General features: G+C 35.8%; 1 protein-coding gene across 5 annotated transcripts in view; it reads left to right on the forward strand.

Annotated features, from left to right (window-relative positions):
• Positions 1–18,939, forward strand: part of LRP1B (LDL receptor related protein 1B) — a 671,639-nt gene that overhangs the window by 639,050 nt on the left and 13,650 nt on the right. For 4 of the 5 annotated variants that reach the window (XM_027900055.1, XM_027900058.1, XM_027900056.1 and 1 more), the window contains exons 83-86: positions 5,621–5,782; positions 10,574–10,748; positions 11,351–11,455; positions 13,435–13,548. In XM_027900055.1, coding sequence (XP_027755856.1) covers positions 5,621–5,782; positions 10,574–10,748; positions 11,351–11,455; positions 13,435–13,548 — 556 coding nt within the window. The remainder of the gene's footprint in view (positions 1–5,620; positions 5,783–10,573; positions 10,749–11,350; positions 11,456–13,434; positions 13,549–18,939) is intronic. The other variant, XM_027900059.1, reaches the window with a different exon arrangement.

Consider the following 18,939-nt stretch of genomic DNA (forward strand, 5'->3'; position numbering starts at 1 on the left):
AGCTGGAGATTGGAGCAGCTTTAATTAAAATTTATAAGTTTACGACAGTTGTATTGAACTACAATAATTGAACAAAGAAAATGTCATCAGTTAATTAAAAGTACACATCTGAGACATGTAATTAAAAGTTTGGGCATAATAATGAACACTTTCCAGTAAGCCAAATTAATGGGAATTTGGAAAAAAAAAATGCAAATCTCACCATAAAAATGCACTTATAGTTTAAAGTAAAAATATTGACAGAACAGTTTATTGAATGTCTCAAACACATTAACTCGGTTACCTAGTTCACAAAACTAGATAAATCCATTTGTATTATACTTACAGTACAAAGAGTGTCTAATCATAATTTTTGTATAAAAATGAGTGAAAAAAATGTTTCCTCTAAACAGAAATTGATGAAACATTCTCAAAAAAATCATTGTAGAAAAAGTAGATATGATTTTGTATTCTTTTTTATAAGCAAAACAAGGTGATTTGGTGCACACTGAAAACAGTCAATGAAGAACCTGTTTGCTTTGTTAATATAACATCAGTCCCAGTCTCTGAGGGTGTTCCCACATCATGTTGTCAGCAGGACAGGGACTGTGGGGAGGGATGAGGTGGTATTTGGTGGTATTTCACTGCCTGTTGAGGCTCTCTGCTCTGGCACAGCTCATGCCAGAGACCCAACAGAACCACCACCACCAACCTTGGAAAGAGCTTGTTCTTTTCTCCCCTTTTTTTTCCCCCCACAACACAGAGAGAATGTATATCTGTTGGGATAGATCCCAATCAGCTCACCTACTAATTACATTTAATAATACAGCTTCTCTCCACCGCTATTGTCTCAGTAAAACTAATTATGGTTCATCAACCACACAGAAAGAAATTATTCGGATTCCTACAGACTTCTGATAAGGACTCCAAAAGGCAAGATACTGCTTACAGAAAGCTCACATACAGAAAGCCACCTTGTTTTCTTTAATAGTGATGACAAGTTAAATATTGAAACTAAATGCGCATATTCACCCATAACAACTTAAAGCCACACATTTCATGTAGCAAATTTACCACTGAATGGAAGAAACAAATAATGTAAATTTCGATGCAGATATTAAGCTGGATGATCTCACTTTTCAAAAGTTGCAGAAAGCTACAAAAATAGTGCTATTGATCTAGTTTTAATTATATTTTTTAATTGAAAGCACCTTATATGATTATAAAAAATACATAATGTTTATACATTGTTTAGGCAATAGCGTGAATGAAAGTTGATCACCTTAGAGTTATAATCCTTGCAAAATAAATGTAAATATGACTTCAAGATATCTAAGTGGATTCCGAAAAGAAATCACCTAGATACTATAGAAACAGTAAACCAAGATATTTATTGGCAATTTTTGAAGATTATTTAAAAAGTTATTATGTAGGCAATTTTTCTTATATAGCAAACGAAATATAATAATAAATATAATATAAATACATATAATATCTAATAAATAAACTAAATAAATAATAATAAACAAACCAAGAGTAGCTACAGAACCTGTAATTAAAGCCTAATTGAACATTGTATGATTTAGATCCCTGTTTTGTTTTTTTTGTTTGTTTGTTTTTAGTGATTTGTTGTTTGGTGTTTTTTTAGTGAAGTTATTTTTGTAAAAAAGGGGGAAACTACATTTCATTTGCATGTAAAAGATTTTGCATATCATTTCATGTCCTGCTGCCAGAAATAACTTCATGTGTCTTAGGGTCACCATAACATATTCTCCTTTAATCTACTGAATTCTCTTCTGAATTTGAAGCAGTTTAGCATTCCATAAACCACTTTCCAAATTATTATTTTTTCTATATTCTAATGGGTTGTGAACACTTCTGTGGTGGGGAGGGTTGAGAATTGAGAGGGAGTTCTAATTCTGTGTCTGTAGAGCTCCAGTCCTGAGAGTCCATGACCAGTGAAGATGCTGAAACTCACTGTGCACGAGCTCATCTCGGAATTGTGTTGCTGGGGGGGGGGACACGTGACATCTTTGTTAACACAACTGTTTCTTTGGAAAGTAAATCTATACTCTGATGCTACGATACAAAACCTAATGGCATTGTTTGTCGTTGTTCAGTACTGCAGTTTTCTTGAACTCTTCCTGGAACCATTTCGTATCAGAAATAATTTATGAGAATAAGGCAGATGAAAATGTCAGTATTAGAATTATTTTAGATGTCAACAGTCTGTGTATAAATAGGCAATGACTATTAACATTACTGAAAGTCATGTTAAATTGAGTGACAAAAAGGGGGTTTAGGCTATGCTGTATTAAATTTTCATATAACTGTCAGTAGTTTGGCATATTTATAAGCCTACATTAGCAAAGAATAGAATAATCTTTTCCACAAACTAGAAAAATATCATTGTCCCATTATTTTAACAAATAGAGGAGTATTAATAATAAAAACTGGTTTCAGACCTCCAGATCTATGTTCTATTACTATTTTATCTTTTTTTTATTGAAACAATGATTCAGATGAAGGATTATGTGAAATGCCCTGGCTTGGGGGCAGAAATTTAAATACAAGTGTGTACATGGGGAAAAACAAGAAGAATCTGTGCTAACATCTGAGTTCAACATCTTTGATTTAATGTTTAGATCACTGGGGACAGATATGAATAACCAGGCTGATGCATATTAAACTAGCTGGAGCTATTTTTAGGTCAATGGTTTTGTTCCTGCTGTACTCATTAGAGGAAGAGAGTAACTGATCTCATGGCCTTTAAGATGATTTGCAAAACACTTTAAATTAGCATAGCTTAAAATAGAAAATGTAGAAAAGAATTAGGTGAAGTGTGTCATGTAAGAAGGGTAAGAAGTAAGCGAAGGAAAAGGAACAAATAAATTATTCTGCATGAATCAGAGAGAGTAGACAAAATGAGGGTGCTTCACTTGCACTGAAAAATTCTCTAATGAATATGATATTAAATGATTGCATAGTATTAAAACAAAGGCAGACCAGAGGAAAGTTTGAATTGTGAGGTTTGTGGAATATTCAGTTTAATCTTAATTACTTCAAAGGCCCAGACAACTAAATGGAGAAGAAAGAACAACAAGCTTCTTGTTGCAGGGTTTTGGATGCAGCTCTGGTGAGCAGCCTCAGGAGGCAAATGGGAAAGTATTTGTGGATACCTACAGGAGACATCATGTTAAACTGAGGATATGATTAATGAGACAAAAAAAGAAGGGATTTATTCATAATGAAGCATTTTTTTAAAATCAGGCAACAGTAATGAGTTTCTATTAGATCAGCATGAAAATCAGAGATAATTATTATGGAAAAGTAACTCATAATGTTATTTCATTTGACCACTTTGGATTTTGGTTCTCCTATGCTTTTTAAACCAAGTCAGGCCCAAGCCAAGCAGACCTTCTCTTGTGTGCTCACCAACCCACCCCTCCATGAAGTAGGATTTTGTATATATAAGAAGCTCATTCTTGCCTTATGGCTTGGCATGATTTACAATTTTCAAAAGTAAATCCAAGGATACCTTGGGAGTCTCATTCCCTGAATTTCTCTGATCTCTTTTTGATTCTACAGTCACATCATTATTCTGATTGGGCTGTCAATACTAAAATTGGATAGGTATTTTTCCTGTTTATGCCTGTAATTCCAGTCCAAAGGGATTCTGCTTCACATATGCAGTACATTATGTAGTTACCTTGATAATCATAAAATCATTAAATGGTTTGGGTTGGAAGGGACCATAAAGATCAGCTCATTCCAACCTCCTGCTGTGTGCAGGGACACCTTCCCATAGACCAGGTTGTCAAAGCTCCATGCAACCGGGTCTTGATGACTGCCAGGGGTGGGGAATCCACAGATCCGCAACCTCTGCCAGTGTCTCCCCACCCTCACAGTGAAGAATGTTTTTCAAATATCTGCTGTAATCCTACTCCCAGTTTGAATCCATTCCCCCTTGTCCTGTCACTACATTCTGTTGTAGATCATCTGATTGACTGATTGACTTTAGCCCTTCATCCTATTCTGTCACTGGCAAAGACTAAACATCAAAGAATTGTGTGTTATTTCCACAACAGCCACAATCGCTTTCCAAATTTGCTATAGCCAATTATACGATGTTGCTGCTCCCATTCAAGAGTCAGGTTTGGTTCTCCATCTTAATTCCCTAGACTTTTGCCACTTATGTAAAGCACATAAGTTACTGATTTGATTTTCCACAGTCTTGTTACTGTGTATTCCTTGAGTTCTGCCTGACATGATCTTTTACTGGGACATACAGTATATCCACAACTTCACTCAAAGGGGTGAGTCTTTGCCTGTCAGATATCCTTTCTTCTGCAGTGATCTGTTAAGTTCTTGGCTGTGCTTGCCAGCAGGTTGGGTTCTTCATAATTCAAATGAAGACCATCCTGTCTGCCATTTCATTTCACAAGTGTCCTCAGGTCACGATTAGGCTTCATCTCTTTCCTTCCTGGGAAGCCAAGAAAAATAAAAGTGTTACACTTGGTCTGTTCTCCCTAAATTTAAGACAACCCTTGAGGCTGAATGAAAGCAAAGAGAAGGAGGATGGGGGGAAAATAATGTCTCATAAGAGATAATCAAGAACGAGAATAGATTATTAGGATTTGAGAGGGGTTAGTTGGACATATCAGGTCATTTACTTGAAGAGGAGATTATAATTGAGATATGAAAGCAAAGTTAGGAGATGGAAAAACATTAATAGGATCTAGAAGTTTGTTTTTAAAGAAGATAAGCCTTAAGAAAATAAGTCAGGGAAAAGTGGAAGGGTTTAATAAAACAGTGGAATTGTAACAAAGCTATAAATCCTTTAGACATGAGATTTCGATAAGGAAAAAAAATAGGAAAATTACAATAGGGAGTAATCATAGGAGGAAAATGGATTGCATTTTAAACACTTTTTTAAAACCTTTTGAAAAGAATCTTTAGGCTCGGAGTTCATTGTGTGCGAACGTTCATCCCAAAGTGTTCACTGCTTTTCAGACATTGAATATTGATGTTACAGGCACCTTTGGTCTGATGCCAGAGAGCAGCTTTTATGTAACAGTATTCATTATCTGAGAGGGGTGGGATAACAAAGCAGGCACAGATACTTGTGTTCTAGTAAAAATTGTAGCTATTAGTGCATTAGTAAATATTTGTATATTTATGTGTTTGTGTAAAGGTTTGTAGATTTGAGAATAATGGATTGCATTCTAAAGAGGCACCAATGTTGCTTTGTACAAACATTTATCCTCTGCAGCTGGAGGAACCCAGCATGGCAGGATCATTTGAAGAGTTTATTCATATCTTACATTCATACTTAGGGCAGTCATTTAAAATAACTTCAATTATTTAAAAATAACATTTCTTCTGATAAAACAGTCAATGATGATAAGAGCACAAGCGTAAAAATGCAGGTTTTGAGGTGCCCGTATCTCACTTCATTTTTTTAAAAGTTCTGCATTTGAGCAATGTTTGTAAAGCCACGTTTCTTTAGCGTCTAGAGGAACATAGTTGGGCTTGAACTTTAAAACTCACTACTTCATGATAAATCTATCTCCAAAGTGCTGATTACTGTTTTAATTTTTATTTATTTTTATCATAAAATAGCTTGCTTTGTTTTGGATAGGTCGGCCGACCTGCAACTGCGCGCTGGGTTTTACGGGGCCAAACTGCAACCAGACGGTCTGTGAGCGCTTCTGCCAAAACGGGGGAACCTGCAGTGTCACCGCTGGGAACCAGCCCTTCTGCACCTGCCTGCCCGAGTACACAGGAGACAGGTGTCAGTACTGTAAGTAATCTCCACAAATTTTCAATCCTGATTCATAAGAAAAGTTCGACAGAGTGGAAGTTTAAAACCCGCTTGGGTGGTTTTTTTTGGTTTTTTGGTTTTTTTTGGTTTTTTTACTCCTTTGGTAAATTCAACCCCAAGTTATTCGTGCTGCTGAGGGAATGGAATCTGATGTATTCAGATGATCTTGGAGCATATTTCTTAAACATCCTTCTACACGTCCAGGTGAAGAAAGAGCTTTATTAGGAATGATTAGTTAGGACAAGAGGGCACAGTCGTAAGCTGCACCAGGGGAGTTTTAGGTTAGAGATTAGGAAGAAGTTCTTTACAGAGAGAGCCATCAGACATTGCAATGGGCAGCCCAGGCAGGTGGTGGAGTCACTGGAGGTGGCTGCTCTAATTACCTTATCCCTGGAGGTATTTCAGAGGAGACTGGATATAGCACTTAGTGCCACAGTCTAGTAGACAAGGTGGTCTTAGGTCAAAGGTTGATGATCTCAGAGGCCTTTTCCAACCTCATTGATTCTGTGATTAATTTATTATTTTCGTGAATGAATCCGTAGCGTGGAGCTGTACAAGACAGATGACTTGGCCAGTAGACATGAGACAACTGTGTTAAAATTTTATAGTCTGACTTCTCATATTGGTTTTCTTATGCTGATGCAATACCTAAACATAATGTTGACATAGTTGGTTAAACTATGTAAACTAAAGTTTCTGGTGTCCCTTTGCAGATCAATACATGTTTCTCAAACTGCTCCTTTACCTTTGGTTTTTATTTCTAACCTCACTAAGTAGTGTATTGACAATGGCTTTAAGCTTCACCCTGCAATATTCCTTCATCTTGCTCAGTCTAAGATCACTTAGAGTGTGGTTTCTGCCCCATCCTGGTATTGAAATTCTAAAGGATTTCTAAGGATTAGTCTTGTTTAATTCTCAGGTCTTAGATTTTACCCTTTGCATCAAAGTTCTCTCTAGTTTTTCATTCCACTGAACCATCAGTCCTTTCTCATTGAGTTATTGTTTTCCAAAGTTTTCCGTGCCTTTAGAAAGGCTCTTCTCACTTTCTACATATTTCTTTAATTTTTTCACTTCTTTTACAGGGGAGAGGGAAGAGAAAATTATCAGTCAATAGGAATTCTGTTCTTTCTCCATTTGTATTTCTTTTCTCCCTGTGCTTTCTCTTTCTTTCACCATTATTTCTTTTCAGTAACTCAAGACATTTGAACATAATATTGAATTTCTTTTTTTGGTCACTCATTTAAAAATTACAGTTTGTCATCCCCATATCTCTTCAACATGATGACTCACAAGTAACCCTAAGCTGCTAAAACCAGATTATTTTTCTGGGATCAGAATAATGTTTTATTAGTCATCTGCTTTTTTTTCTACTCCTGCTTTGCTTTGACTGTAGCATTCTAAAGAGAGGACTGTCATAGTCTTATTAGACTGTCATAGTGCTTGTCATAGAACATTAAATGTGAAAGCCATCATCTCTTTTCTACATTCAATGAATTTGCTGAAGGAGGCTAGATTTAAACAAAAGGGAAAGAAAATTAGCTATTATAAAGGCCTGGTTTAGAATTATCTACAATATACAAGAAGTATTTAGTTTTAGAGAAGGGTCTGTCAAACAAGGAAAGTGTTAGTTTGTATCTTAAATAGGATTTGTACTGAAGTAAACTGAATGTATTTCCAGTTGGGGGACTGTGAAATAAATTGAAACCTTTGAATGGAAAACCAGCAGTAATTGTGATTCTCTCCCCCTTGGTATTAAACAAACTGCATGGATCCACAAATAACTATCTGCAAACACAATTGGGTATTTGAAAATAGTATAGTACATAAATCATGCACAGACAGACACACAGATTAAGAAAAAATATTTACTTGAGGCTTACCCAAAACCAAACAAATTGTTTCTAGTTGAATGCTTCTGCAAACATTTTTTTTTTTTTAAAGAATTGATTTAAGTATAAATTTATGGGTACTTTTTAAACAGTGCTTATTATCAGATTTGGATTGTCTGCTGATACTTTGGGAAACTAATACAATAAAAAGACTCAAACACTTCATAAGAAACCAAAATAGAATAAAGCTTTTGTTTATTTAAAACACTAATACTTTTAGGGAAAAAAAGTCTTTTAGAGCATTTTTTGCTGGCCAATAACAGTTTGGTGAAATTTTACAGATTTACAGTTAATAGTGTGTATATAAAGTCACATCTTATTTTTTGCTTTGTTCATGCATATGCGTGATTTTTTGTTTTATTAATCACATTCGCTTTGTATGCATGTTGGAATACATTAATGTAGCATTATTGCAAAGATTGGTTGCCTCCAAGGTATCTTTTTCAGTCTTTCTTTGCTGTGATTGAAACTAGTTCACATGCAAAAGATGACACATGAATGTGCATAGGTATTTTACTCCTGCTCCCAAGCTGAAAATATTATTAGTGCTTTTTATGACAGAGAGAAGACATTTGCTTACAGTATTACCAGCCTGCAAAGACCTTATTTTCCTCATACTTATGGTCTCCAATTACCCAGTGCAGAGTTTTGCCTTTGATTAGTTCACATGAGGGCTAATAAGCAAAATGTGTGCTCCGTGTCAAGGCACTGGCACTGCTGAAATAAATTTAAGTGAGTGAATTTACATAGAATTCTACTAACACTGTGTGTGTTATTAAATACACATGAGTTTGATGTATTTGAATATAACTCCCTATTTCAAATTCCAGGAATAAGACATACAGAGTAGTTAAAGTTCACTTTTTGTATCATTTAGGGCCCAAACAACCTAAAAAATAGAAAACGTTTTTGTGCAGTTACAATCATTCAAAGTGGATATAGTGATCTTACAAGCTGTGACTTGCCCTGAAATTGAAATTCCTTTCTTTAGGGGAAAAAACTAAAAAAAAAAAAATTGTGTCATTTCAGCCTAAAAACAGCATAAACGTTTTAGATACACCAGAAGATTAAAGGTGTTTGTGACTGCAATCAATACTAAACCTAATAATTGTTTTAAAGTATGACCTTCCTATTTCTACGTTTTAGGTTGTGTTTCCTTTTTTTTTTTTTTTTTGTCCTAATGTACATGCAAACATTTCCCCCTTGCACTGCTCTTTCACAAATTGACTCTCGATATTAGCTTTCAAACTACAGTAGCTTTTGTTCCAAAACCAGCCCCCCTGCTGTAAATTGCCATTCTGTAGCTTGAATCGGGGAACAACAAACAATGAACAACTTCATTTAGTGTCTTTTAAGCCCCTCTGGTTGCTGAGTAGTGATTCCTCAAGCAGGTGGACCTACAGCCTGTGCAGATAGGTGGAGTTGTACACTGAATAATCAAAGAGAAGTAACTCCTCCAACAGTCACGCTCAGTCCTTTAGCAGGGCTCTTCCAGCAGTACATACTCCTTGGAGAGGGGGGAAAACTGAGCACAGAGCAGCATAAGCAACATGTGATTCTGACTTTATGAGATACCCTCACAAATGATGCCCAAAGAAGCCGTGGCTGCCCTATCGCTGGGAAGCATTCAGGGCCAGGTTGAGTGGGGATTTCAGCAGCCTGTTCTAGTGTAAAAGTGTCCCTACCCACAGCAGGAGAGTTGGAGCTGGATAATCTCTAAGGTCCTTTCCAACCTAGACCATTCTATGGTCATCCATCCTGAATATATGCAGTAAAATATATATAGGGCTTGAATTTTTTGGTTTTGTCAGAAAGGTCATATTTTATTAATATAGACCAACTTAACTCTAAGGTAATGCTTAGTTCAGAGTTGATAAATCTTAAATATCAGTTACTTCATTTGTCCATCACTAACACCACCAAAAGCTCAACACAGCAAGTTAACTGCACGGAACTGGAGAAAGTATTAGAAACAGAGAAACAGAGACTTTGAGTGATTTGGGCACCACTAAGGAGCTTAAATGATGACTTAAACAAAACAACCCTCCATAAACAAATGAAAAACAAATAAACAAACAAGACCAACTAACCAACCAACCTAAACAAAAAAAACCCACAAAATAATAATAAAAACGTCACTACCACACAAATAAAAATGAACCAAAATGTAAAGCTACCACTATTTTGTAGCTCTGGAAGTTTCTTCAGTTAGGTAATTTGTTGTTTGTGGAGGTATGGAAAATAAGACTGTTACTGGTGCTTCTGAAGGGTTAGAGAATTTACTACTTGAAATCTCAGTCCTGCTGGCATTTAAGCAGTTAAATAATATAATGGGGTCTTGCACAGTCTATAAAGATAGGCAAGCGTGTAGCATTTTGTGGAACTTATGGATTATGTCTTTATATATAATTATTAGAACTTCATGAAATTTTAATATGTGGTAAATGAAAATAAAACTTAATTATTTCAAAATACTGTTTCAATTTCAGTTTAGCGTAATGCTGTTAAACGGTAATGTGAATGTATCAGAAGATTTTTATTCAGTCAACGTCCCATTAAATACATTAACATTGCTCTCCTTTTCTCATCAGTAGTCTTTATATTATGTGGGATGATGCCATAAATGGTTAGAAAACTAGAAGGGGGAAAAAAAATCTCTTATGAATTTATCTTTTTTTTTCACTTCTCAATATTAGATCATTAATATATAATATATCTGTTTATGGAGTATTCTTGATTCCTATAATTGCCAGTGAGTCACCAGCTTCAGTTGTCATTTTGTTTTTGTTTTAGTAACTTCTAAAACATAAAAATAATGCACTATTTTTTTTTGTAATGGTCCTTAATGTCTTTCAGTAATTAGTTTTCCTGTTACTTGCAGATGTTTGCCACCATTACTGTGTGAATTCCGAATCCTGTACTATCTCTGACGATGGAAGTGTAGAATGTGTCTGTCCAGTGCGGTTTGAAGGTCCAAAATGCGAAGTGGACAAGTGCATCAGGTGCCACGGGGGACACTGCATAATAAACAAGGACAGCAATGACATAATATGCAAGTAAGTGTGGGTGTGGGAGTGACTGTGTTCAAAATCATATATTTAATTGCAATTAGGATGAATTATCCTTTAAATCTCTTACACAGTCCCTGATCTGGTCACATCAGATCGATTCCTTTGTGTGGTTCCTGCTCCTACAAAACCCACTGGCTCCTGCCTTTTTCAGCCATCTTTTGGAGGACTCTTCACTGGGGGAAGCACAAGACTGGGAGACTTATTGGGTTTCCACTTGAAAAAAAAAAAAATCAAGTTAACAATTGAGTTTTACCCTATTGTTGAAAGCTGTTCATTCCGCATTATCTGTGACACACTGCATACTATTGAAGGTACATGTAGTCACATGTGCTGCTCTGTTCCTGAGGGATTATTTTGTATAATGATAGCTTATTAAAATAGCAGAAAGATTAAAAGATATTTTGTGCTATAAACTCTAAGCCTGTGCTAACTTTTCAAAGCGGGAACCAAAAATTCTTGCAATCAGTAGATCTTGTATGTATCACGTAATCAGTACTTTAACATGTAGATAATTTTAAGGGAATTCACAGATTTACTGAACAATGATTGCTTTTTTGTGCCTTTTTTCTTTTTTTTAACCATGCCAGTTGCACTAATGGAAAGATTGCCTCTACCTGCCAGCTGTGTGATGGCTACTGCTACAATGGGGGCACATGTCAGCTGGACCCAGAGACAAACATACCTATCTGTCTGTGAGTATCCTGCTTTGTGTGGATAAATAAAAACACCTGTCTGCCAACAAATAATAAAGTTATTGTGCATGTCTCTGTATTTTTGCTCTCTCTAGGATGTGTAATGTGCTGGTTGCAGTTGTAACTCACAGTACAGCTTTCTAGCTTTTTTCTGTAACCTGATGCTTTGCCTACCTTTTTGCAAAATGTGTATTGAAAGGTATAACTAAGGAATATATTGTGAATGCATATGAGATACAAAGACATGTCTTTTGAGACTTCTAATAGTTTCAGGTCAGATCTAAAGCCTGTTTAGGCATTTGTTCCAGAATGGAGTCTGGAAGCATAGGATGGTTTCTTCTCAAAGGTGGATTAAGTCTTTTTTCCTCCAAAGATGGTCAGATCTGGGGGCAAAACACTCCTCCCGATGGCTGGAGAGTAAAAAAATTAATGCCAGTGCTAATTTCCTTTATGGGTCTGAGGAAATGCTCATGCATCTCTGATTTGTGCCCTAACCTTCACCCTGCCCACAGTGGTGTGGCAGTTCTGAGGTGAGATTGTGCTCTCCCTCGTGCACCATGGTTGAGAGAATAATTCAGGATGCTTTTCTTAGGCCCAGACATAAAATACCAAAGAAAATGGGTTTCTGTAGTCTAGATAAAGTACTGTTGTAAGAGGTAGAAAAGCCTACATTCAAGTTCTTTCTTGAGAGCTATGGTGTATCTTCTTTTTCAACTGCTCAATATAAAAATACTGAAATAGTCACTGTAGCAAGAAATTAATTTCTTTCCTACTCTCAGTTACACTGAGCTATGTAGTCATACTCCTTGTGTTTTTTTTGCTTTTGACTACTAAATGATCCAGTCTCTTTTGCACTGCTGAAAAGCTTCAGTGTGGAATGTTCTTCCACTTTTCCAAACAACCTGGAGGTCAGAGCATTCTCCAGGTTTCCTGGGTGACATAAGTAAGTTGTTGCCCAAAGGGATCTGAGACTATAACTTTGTAAATACAGCTACAGCCAATCCTTCATTTTGTTGATGTGTGCGAGGTAGGTGACCTTAAAAGAGATTGCATGTTTTGTTCAGACTCTCAAGAAGTTTCATAGAGACATGCCTAGATTTTGTAATCTGATCAGTGTAAGAGATGGATCGGTGGTTCCTCTCTCTGTGAGAGCTGAAGCACATGTGCAAAGGGACACAACTGTAGTTTCAGTACCATCGAGAAGCTGTCAATAGATGTTCGTAGGATTGGTGCTAAAGACAGTGTAATTTATTTCTGCATGGTAGCCCTTATTCATCTGAAAACAACTTAAGTGCCTATTTGTCTTTTTATTATTATTTTCATTGAGACAATTTTACCTGTTATTTTAAATCTCTTCAGTTGAAGACTAGAGACTGATAAATCATAGCAAAAGGAGAATATTGCAGCTGTAATATGTAAGGCTCAAATATCATGACTAAGTCTGGTGATTCATTTGCTTAAACACCTAGAATGGCTATTGTGGAAGCTTGTGATTTTTCCTTTCTTTTCCCTTATAAGACTGACTTATTCTTTTTCTAATTCATATGGAACACCATAGCATCTCAAGAGAAAAAGTTTTCATACCTTAATTTGTGTGCGAGTTTACAACACATAAGTGCTGTGGCATATACCAACACCATAAACAATGTTAAAAAAATGCTAATGAAAACGTTTAAGGCCCCTGTAATCTGGATCAATCAATAGAAATGTAGAGTACATCTGACAATAATACTTTGAGAACCCATCAGTTAGTGTAGGCCCATTGTTTTAAAACTGTTTGATCAGCACTGATGAGCAAACTTTTCAGAACTGTCAGATGGACCTTCCATGAAAAGAGGAGTATTAATTTTGTTTTCTGTGAATCTGTGAGTGTGTATGTGTGCGTGTCTTGCCATCACTATATATTTATAATATATATTTAAAACATGTTCAGCAAAGGCAGAATATTTATATAGGTCTATTTTACTGAAATTCTGCAGATGCTCTGTGGGGTTTAAAAGTCAGCGCTGTGACCAGAAAGTGAACCCTTGTGATTACTACTGTCAGAATGAGGGAATTTGCACTTTAACCACGTTTAATGAACCGAGATGCAAGTAGGTTTAACCTTCCACTTAATGCTGCACATTCTGTGACATCATTCCAGGCCACAGTTCATTGGTTCAAGTCATGCACATTCACATACATTTCACAATATATACTTAATCTGGGGGCCCATTTCTATAACACACACTTTAACCTTTGATAGTTGCACTGATGAGTATTTTTAAACATACATCTGGAGTGTCTGTATCATTAGAGAAAGAAATAAAAAGCTTTACTTTAAATAAGTGAATTGAAAACAATTAAAATGACGCTTGGCTTTTATTGCTTGTATTTTGAGATATTTTACCAAGTTAATCCTACAGAGCATAAATGTTTAGCAGTGACATTGCACATGTTATAGAGTCCAAACCTGATTTTCTATTTCTCATCTGTACAGGAAAAGGAGCAGAATAGATATTTAGGTACCACTTCAGGAGTTAAGCTTGTATTCATAAGTCTTGTTGTTAAATTTACAGAAATAATGCTATAAAATAGAAACTGTTAAACAAAAATATGTGTGCTGCATCATAACTTTGAGTTCTGTGATTTTAAAAAAAAAAATCTTACATTTGTATTCGTTATTTCTCTAAGAGATTTTAAGTCTATTTCTTAAAGAGAAAATTTCAGTCTTCATCAGGGGAAGAAACAACCTTAGTCTTTGAAAATCCTGTAAGGCAGTTGTACAGAAAGATGTGAAATAACTGTCTTTGCTCAACAGTTGTGATGCAAAAGTCAGAAGTGAAACCGTGAACCAAAGACCTAGACTTGTATTAGAATATGAAACTCAAAGAGCTTTAAACTTCTCATCTAAATGCATGGCTTATGAAAACATAAAATGCTGAGGGAATGTGGTATGGGTGTCTGGTGGGTAGCAATGACAGTGACTAGGTAGGGTGAATGATCTATTTTTTAAAAAAAGTTATGATCCTAATTCCTTTGTCAGTGTTGTCATGCAATGAAACTCTCTGATTTGAAGTATCACAAATCCGTAGGCAATGAGATAATGTCTTGTGGGACATGGGTGCTTGGAATTGTGTCAGGAAACGAGAATCTCAAAGGTTTTTCCCTTTAAGTTTTGCTCCATTGCGAGGAAAATTATTTATCCCTCCAACTTTCACGGGTGGCCATGTGGGTGTGTATGATGTATGGCATCTCTCTCTGGTCTGAGAGACACTTATCTAAGGGTCAACATTTTCCTTAACTGATGTCTAATTCATTTTTTTAGAAGAAATAGGACATGTCTGAGTTTATGGTCATTCCATAAGAACAGCCAGCATCAGCTGAGATTGCAACTCTTACACATAATCATGCATACTACGTTTTTTAAGGATCTCTTTAGGCTACTCAGTAACGTGTTGGGGGAGTGTGATGTGAATAACACTAGAAGCATATGAGATATGTCTGATTTGGGCCAGTAAGTTCACAAATCAATCGACAAAAAGAATGAACAGGAGATGAGATTCAGATGGGAAATAAGCAAGAAATGTTTTTTTCTATGTATTTCAAAAACTGTCAGTTCCATCTGCTCTATCAGACAGTCTGTCTTTTAACAATTACTTTTATTTACCTATTTCCTTCTCACTAATTACCTGACTGTATATACATTCCTGCAAGAGAAGAGAGGTTTGGAGAGAGATTATACCCAGTATGATACCAATAAAAGAGTTGGAAAAAAATAGAACTTTCAAGTAGGCAAGATCATCACTGCTTGTTACATAGGCAGTGCTGTATAAATTTTTTAGTACAAAATGTTACCCTCTCTCACCCTTGTTTCTTTTATACCTTTGCCATAACTATAGGTTACTCTTTTTATTTTGTATTACTAATATTATTTGCATCTTCACATAGATGTGGTCTATTATTATTATTGTTATCTGCACATAAATGGGATTAAATCATAACCCTCACACTGGCCATTAAAGAAATATAATAAAGGGTCGTTTTTAAGTTTACAATCAAAACTTCTAGACAATATAAACAACACTGATCCTTATCTAAGCCCAAATAAATTTAAAAAGATATTTTAAACACTCTAATGAGCTTTTGAGCCATGCTGCAGGACTCTGAATGAGGACTTTGAGGTGAAACAAATAAGATTATACTGTGCTGCTAATTAAGAGGATTGTAATTTATTCCTGCTTAGGTTACTCTGAGTGTAGAGGAGTGTTCTGTGTGTCTACAATGTGGAATCTGTTTCCTAGGTGTCATCAGAAACAGAGAGAGAAAGAGGACAAAGAACAGCATTACCTTAGTTACCGGTGAATAGATGTGTTGGCTGTTCTGAGGGCTTCAGGTTGTGTGTTGTATTTCAGGATTAGAACAAACATCAGTTCTTCTATAAAAAAGACTAAGTCATCCTGTTAGGTAATGAGAAGTTACATACCATTCAGGAGATTGAAAGAAAACTGAGGAAATTGAAAAGTGTAAAGTAGAGAAAGAATAAGCTACTTCATTTCTAAATAAAGAATTTTGGTGGAGTAATAGGTTAAAGACAAAATAGTGACCAAATGGGAAGAGAAGTAGTTGTGGAATTGCTTAAAAGTGATAAAAAGACTTGAATTTGGAAGTGTATATGGATAAATTAGGAAAAAAACTCCTGCAGGAGTAAGGTAAGAAAGAGAGATGTTCTTATAGAATCATGGAGTGGTTTGGTTTGGAGGGGATCATAAATGTCCCCTCGTTCTACCCTGTGCCATGAGCAGGGACACCATCCACTAGCCCAGGTTGCTCAGAGCCCTGTCAAGCTTGTCCTTGAACACTTCCAGGGACGGGGCATTCACAGCTTTTCTGGGCAACCTGGTCTAGCGTTCCAGCTTGTTCTTGCCAGCAGTGGGTTGGAGAAGGACACTGTGTTTGGGGGGTAACGTGGAGGTGGGAGGGCAATGAGCACGTGCACATGAGTGTGTTTAGGGGACAGAAATCAGAAGGAGAAGAGTGCATTCCTCTTGATAGAGGAACTCTCCTCCACCTCATGTGCCTGTGATGCCCTACCTTCCTCCTGACATTCCTTTCATGTTGAAAAATCTTCAGATACGAACATGTAAGTACATGTGCAACTTCTACGAGCGCTGCAATTACACCCAATTTTATAACTAAATGTAACTCATCATTCTGGCAAACCTCTGCTTAAAAAGAGGTTCAGGCACATCCATAGTCCAGTTGTGGACAAGAAAGGGCCTAACCATGCAGTCCCCTGACTGGCAGTTTCTGAAGGCTGAGTAGAAAAAGCCACTGTGGTGTAGAACAATGTCAGGATTGAGCAGCCTGCCTAAGAAGGGGAGGCAGTGGTAACCCTGAGAGACAGCACAACTCAGAACAGAAAATTTTATGGAGTCTCCTGCAATAAATGTTTTCCATGTGGTTTCCTGGGGTATATTTAATGAGCTCCCCAATTACAATTGCAACAGGAATTTCACAGCATTATTCTAGTTCTTTGAGATCTTTCTTTTTCAGCTAAAAGTATCTTTGTTAAAAATGTCTTGGATTTGAACATAATCAGCAGGTTATAACTTTGTATTATAGAAGATCTTTCATTCACTTTGTATCAAAACTAGTATTAGTTCAAGTATTAAATGCAAACAGATGTTTGAAGAGTGGTTGTCAAAGGAAGAAATGAATGATCTTGGAAAAGAGGAGTTTGTATATTTTTCATTGAACATTTACTAACTAGGCTGTAATGCAGATATCCTTTATCCGTGATTCAGATAAAACATATAGTATTTGCTGCTGTACATGACTGCTTCCTTTGCCTCTGTGAGGAGAGAAAAACATGGTTTGTCTTATACCTATTGATCCAGTCATTTCTCATTCCTTTCTTGTTTTGCCATTTCAATCTCTTCCATTTCTTTGTTGCTTATTGTAATTGCAGTAGTCATCTAGACATGCATACTTTTTATATATTTATTTCATTTTTACTACTTTTATAGCATCACTACTGTACATATTGCTAAGAGCACGGTGTGATAATTGACCCTCAGTTACTTCTTTTTCTTACCTTGGGATGAAGGGGGCTGAGTTGTATTTGAAAGCTTGTTCCTTTGCAGTGATCACCATGCAGCAACTGTGAATGATGATTTGTGCATAGTAATGTCATACACAAATTAAAAGTCATGTATAAGGTCACATTTTATTTTTTCATGTATGCTGTGAATAAATTTAAGATTTTTTGGGGTTCCTCAAAAGTAATTTTTTTATTGTTTTGCTTGCTTTTGGATGATGCAGTTTTCCTATTCTCAGTTTATTGGGTTGTGAGGTAATCTGTATTTCAGGTAAAGTTGTAAAGTATCTTTAGCTTCTACATTGTTTTCCTTATAAAGATGCTAAGTGATGCTCATTAGACAATACTAATATTTGGTCTCTTCGTGAATAAAATAATTATGGAAAAGCTGCTTTTTGAAAATAATGAAACTTTTCAATATAGGAGAAAGTACAGAATGTGCCATTACTGATCAATCTTGGCGTGGGGTGTTTGGTCTTTCACTGTTATGAAAGTCCTTTGTACCTTTGAGGGTTCATCTGTGGGTTTAACTCTATAATAGCAGCTCCCTTTATGAACAAAGCATACCTACAAAATGTTGATAAATTCATTATAATAGTTTAGCAGTTTAGTTTTGTTCAAGGCTTTTGTCATCCTATGGCATCCAATAGCTTGTGTGATTTCTGTCTTTCCATGTAATTTAATACAGACAGTAAATAACTGTAAACCAGATGTTCTCTTATCTTACAAATACTTTTGATATTAATGATAGGATGTGTTCCAGTGAAATTTTAATAGAAATGTCCTTTAAATAGTGAGGCTGGATATTTTTATTAGAATGTTTTACTATATATTACCATCTCTGTCTAAAAAGAAAAGTTAGAAAATCATTTTGTATAGTGAAGAAATATCATTTATAGATAAGAAATATTTTCAATTCCCTTTCCACCTCTATTTTGTAAGGAATGTTTCATAGATTCCATTATACTTCTAGAATAATATTTCAGTACTGCTTTCTGTCATTTTTTGGATACACACTGGTATATTGAGTTGGAAAGCACTTGTCTACACAAGCACTTTTAACTGCATATTCTGACTGCTGTATTATATTTTTATGACAGTGCCCACAGCACACACACAAAAAAAAGGAGGGAAAAAGAGAAACAAAATTAAAAAAAAAAAAACACACTGCCACCAAATTACCCCTTTTACTAGTTTTTTCTATTTATTCAGACATTTCATAGTCAAATGATTTCTTTTGGTCAAGTGCCCGTATAATTGAGTTTAGAGTGTTTGAGCACATTGACCTGTAATGGTTATACAGAAACAGAGGCGAGAGGCATTTTCTCTCATGAACAGATTCTGTAACAACAGCATAATCAGTCTCTGAAATGTAAATATCTTCGTTCTAAATATTCCTCACTAC

The sequence above is a fragment of the Empidonax traillii genome, unplaced genomic scaffold (genome assembly GCF_003031625.1).
Source record: "Empidonax traillii isolate 1590-97213 ecotype Southwest subspecies unplaced genomic scaffold, ASM303162v1 scaffold702:size1046427, whole genome shotgun sequence".
Classification (NCBI taxonomy): Eukaryota; Metazoa; Chordata; class Aves; order Passeriformes; family Tyrannidae; genus Empidonax; species Empidonax traillii.